Here is a 5,000-nt window from a genome sequence, read left to right as displayed (position 1 = left end):
GAGAGACACACACACACACACACACACACACACACACACACACACACACACACACACACACACACACACGTATAGAGTCACACACACACACACACACACACACATACAAATACATACAGACTCACACACATAGAGAGTCAGACACATACATCTAAACACTCACACACTTACACTCACACACACATACATAGGCTCACAAACATTCCTTTACACCATCTGATGGCAAAAGAGTTAAGTGAACTGAGTGCCCGTGTGTCTTTGTGTATGTGTGTGTTTGTGTGTGTGTGTGTGTGTATGTGTGTCATTGTCTGTGTGTGTGTGTGTGTGTGTGTGTGTATGTGTTTCATTGTGTGTGTGTGTCTCTGTGTGTATATGTGTGTTCGTCTTTGTGTGTGTGTGTGTGTGTGTGTCTTTGTGTGTGTGTGTGTGTGTGTGTGTGTGTGTGTGTGTGTGTGTGTGTGTGTGTGTCTCTTTGTGTGTGCGTACTCAGCATGGACGAGGGCGTGGAGACCGCCTTCCTGGGGACTCGGACAGGACTGATGAGGGTTCAGAGATACGCCGGCATCGAGAAACGCGTCGCCAAGTGGGTGCACCTCATACTGAAATACATGACACGGGTGTCATTGGAGGGTGTGACGATGCATGCATTGGTGGCCCCTGTGGTATTGGGGTGATAGAGGTGATGCACTGTATATGTCGTGTACACCCTCTGACGGTGACCAGCGGTACTACTGACAAAAGCATCGGTCAGCGTTTTACAGTGCCGAGTCATTGTTCTTCATCACCTTCTCTTTTCTTTCGTTTGAGTACTCTCCGTAGTACCAGTACTATTTGCACTCTGTAACTCCTCTGTAAGAAAAGAAATAAGAAAAAATATAGGAGGTGTTTTGTTCTATCAGTATAAAGACAAAAAACAACTAAAGTCATCCATCACCAAAAGCTTTCCCCCCCTAATGCAGCCTGGTCCTTCCTTGGCTTCAGCCATCGCCCATCCATCACAGCCTCAACAACGCTCACTCCCCTAACCTTTCGTTTCCATAATGTCAGACCTGAATCCTCTGATATGTCTGCCTGCTAGGTTAAGGTCTCCCTGTGTGAGTCATGTACCCCCTTTGTCTCTCTGAAGATCCTCGGTAAAAGCTTCCGGTGTCTTCCCAGGCTCACGCTCCATTAAACTAAACGGTTTGCCTTGCGTGCGTCTCACAAGAAATGACTTCCCATCAATGCCTGCATGGGAGCATTCAGGGCTCCCGTGAAGCAAAGAGATTAGGAATTTGCAAACACGACTAATTAAAAAATGTAAATCGCCTCATTAAAGCCTTTAATTTAGCTGGAATCCATCATGTGCTAAATTAATGGGTGAAGCGGAGAGAGAGAGAGGTACAATTACAACAAAAATATAGCAGGCAGAGAGATGAAAACAAATTATATTTGGGAACATTGGTTTGCAACAAAAAGCAATGTAACAACCTGTAACACAATGTCCTTAATATGTTATAATAACACCATGGGACAACCTAACCATAACCCTAGCCTTGTGTGGAACTCACTTTATCGCCTATCCCCAACTTTAAACTTTATAAACTTTACTTAATCTAACGACACTCTGTAGTTCCATACTATTCTAATAAGGTAATCACATGTTGTTAAGTACATGCCGTCACATGTTGTTACACACTGCTGGCTCGTGTAATGACACTGTAACACTGTAATGGCGCGTTTCCACCGGAGGGTGTGGGTCGGTTCAGTTCTCTAAGGTGCGGCACGGATCGCGTTTCCATCGCAAAAAGTGGGCGTGACCCGGACTGAGCCGTACTGAGCCGTACTCGCCTCGCAGTACTCCTCCGTTGGGGTACTGAGACGCCTGAAGGGGTGCCGGCAAGTTCGAGCTACACCAGCCGTCTGTGGATTGGTCGACAGAATCGCACTTCCGCGAGACAGGGGGATGACAACAAACAAACACATTATCCGCGAGGCCCTTCTGGACAGCGGAGAAAGCTTCGTTATTGAAGAAAATGTCGCGCAAAAGTTTGCCGTCCTTCTTGGACGTCCTACATTGTTGATCTTTGTCCATTGTGCGCGTTCTTCTTTTACCTTGGATTTATTAGCAGGCTACACTCTGTCGGGCTGCTATGAGGTCACAATTTTAACGTAGCTGCCGTGGCTGTCGCCATCCGGCCCTACCGTAAGGGTACTGTCGGCGGTGGAAACGTAAGGTAAAGTCTAACCTGTCTGTCTGTCTGTCTGCAGCACCTTTCTGACGCCGGCAGACAAGCTGAACATCTTCACCCTGGACCACTTCCCCGTGTGGTACCGGAGGGCCGCTGAGATCCCAGCAGGGCAGTTCCACTACTACCTGCCCAGAGAGGACACCCGAGGTACACCCTCACCTGGGGACATGGAGACACACACACACACACATACACAAACAAGGACAGACACGCACACACACACGCACACACCTGGAAACAGGGACACACAGACACGCATACACAGACACACCGGGAGTCAAACACACACAAACGCCTGGACGGGTGGACACGCACACCCACACACACATACACAGACACGTACGCACACACACCTGGAAACATGGACACACACACACACACACACACACTCACACACACACACACACACACACACACACACACACACACACACACACACACACACACTCACACACACACACACACACACACACACACACACACGTGGACTCCCACGCACGCACGCACACACGCAGGCACGCCTGGACACATGAACATATACACAAACCTGGACTTACACAGACACACACAATGGACACGTGGACACACACAGACACACCCGATTACATGGCAAAACAAACATAAAAACACACACACACACACACACACACGCGCGCGCACACACACACACACACACACACACACACACACACACACACACCTGGGCCCATACGTAGACACACACATGCACACAATACAATCATTTGTGTGCCAATTTTAATCACTCGATCAAAAACAGAGTTTGACCTTTAGTCGTAATGTTTTTTGTTTGGTCGGAACTCGTATTCACGAATGCACGTAGGCAAAACATTTGTGTTTGTGTTAACATTTACTTACAAGCTTTTTCTCCATACATTTAACCCCAGATAAACAGTACGGCTACAACTAACCCTTCTTTTAATATTATTTACTAATCTTTCAATCATTCTTTCCATTAATTCATCAATCTTTTCCAGAAAAAAACCTATATTAACCGAGCACCAAGTAATGTGTATCCGACAAGAATTCAAGACAAAACTAAGAAAATTGTATTCTAACCGAAGAATTGAATAACAATGACAACAGATCCAAATATTAGCATTTCTGAAGCAGCATAGCCCATATTTGTTATTTCAAACTTAAAAAAGAAATACAAAAACACAATTCTACATCCACTAGTTGCTTCGTATCCTAGTGGCTTGGGTGGATTCACACTCACTGCTACACTGCAGTGTTAGAGTGTGTGTACTCACACACACTCTAACACTGCAGTGTCTGTGTGTACTCACACACTCTCACACTGCAGTGTTAGAGTGTGTGTGAGTACACACAGACACCGCAGTGTCGGAGTGTGTGTGAGTCCACACACACACACTGCAGTGTTAGAGTGTGTGTGAGTCCACCCAGACCCAGCGCTGTGTTCCTGCAGATGCCTTTAGAGACTATGAGGCGGACTATAGCGCCTCCGTCACGAGGGCGGAGCGGCGGCGCCGGGAGAGGGCGTGGCAGCGCCTGCGCAAACAGGCGGAGGAGGGTGGAGTAGAAGTCGTCCATACTTGGCATGCCTCCTGCTAACCCCCCCCATGCTGTGCTCCCCGAGGTCAAAGGTCGTTTAGGGACTCCCCTTCCCCTCTTCCCCGTTGTTGTCCGTCTGTGCGTCCGGGTCGCGCCTCCTCTACTCTGGGAAACTCACGGAAATCTCACTCACTCACTCACTCAGTCACTCACTCACTCACTCACTCACTCACTCACTCACTCACCCCCTCCCTCAATTACTTACTCACCCACTCTCTCGCTCTCTCTTTCTTTCTGCATGAGCGTCCCACGAAATCCTGTTTGCCGGTGGGTTCTGTGGTTGGGATTTAAACGTGTTGTTAGCAGTATCTCCAAGTCCTCCGCCCAAACACCTCAGATGAGCTCCCTTTCGTTCTCACGGCCTGCTGAACTGAAGCCCGCTTTACAGTTCAATGCTTACAATTCTCCAAAGGGAACCGGCTTAACCCCCCCCCCCCCTAGTTCCTTTGTGCTCTGGCTTCATTTTGTCAGTCAGGAACACGATAATGCACCCCCTGTAGTGAGTGTTGCATGACGCATGTAACTTATTGCACGGGGATATGTGCGTGAATGTGTGCATCTGTGTGTGGGAGAGAAAGCATCAGAGGCAGTCTCTCTCTGTTGGTTGGGTGGTCTCATCCTGGTGGTTGCTAGTGACAACTGCTGAGTGCATAATCAGCCCTTGACTCTCTCTCTCTCTCTCTCTCTCACTCTCGCTCTCGCTTTCTCTTTCGCTTTTTTTCTCTTTCTCTTCCTATTTCTCCTTCTCTGTCTCACTCTATTGTATATTTTATTTTCCTCTATCTGTCTCTATTACCTCCGTCTCTTTATTATTATTATTAGTATTTTTTCTTCTCTCTGTCTCTCTCTATTTTTCTCTCCGTCCAAGAATGAGACAGAGACAATGAGTTAGTAAATGTCGTGAAAGGAATGGCAAAGGAGAGGGCCTCCACCAAGGGGAAGGTGTTAGGGAGGTGTGGTTAGAGGGGGAGAGAAGGCCACCAATACGGGGCCAGACAAGTTGTGCGTGAAGAGACTATGAGCATAACTTCAGCAACAGGAGTGGGTTGATGTTGAAGCCATGCATGGGAGTTGTGTGATGGCAGCTTATGGGAGGAATCACAGAGCCAGAGAACAAAAGCTGTTTGGTGAAGCTGGCAGAGCAGGTGTTCTGCAGACCGGCTCAGCTTTTGTGTT

The 5,000-nt window shown here is 47.8% G+C and overlaps 1 protein-coding gene across 1 annotated transcript in view; it reads left to right on the top strand.

Annotated features, from left to right (window-relative positions):
* LOC132447959 (voltage-dependent calcium channel subunit alpha-2/delta-4-like) overlaps positions 1-5,000 on the top strand; it is an 18,047-nt gene that overhangs the window by 10,406 nt on the left and 2,641 nt on the right. Inside the window, exons 16-18 of the mRNA XM_060039016.1 lie at positions 491-583; positions 2,251-2,378; positions 3,679-3,783. Coding sequence (XP_059894999.1) covers positions 491-583; positions 2,251-2,378; positions 3,679-3,783 — 326 coding nt within the window. The remainder of the gene's footprint in view (positions 1-490; positions 584-2,250; positions 2,379-3,678; positions 3,784-5,000) is intronic.

Source organism: Gadus macrocephalus, chromosome 19 (assembly GCF_031168955.1).
Source record: "Gadus macrocephalus chromosome 19, ASM3116895v1".
Classification (NCBI taxonomy): Eukaryota; Metazoa; Chordata; class Actinopteri; order Gadiformes; family Gadidae; genus Gadus; species Gadus macrocephalus.
Note: the sequence above shows the minus strand (reverse complement) of the source record. Positions and strands in the feature narration are given on the sequence as shown.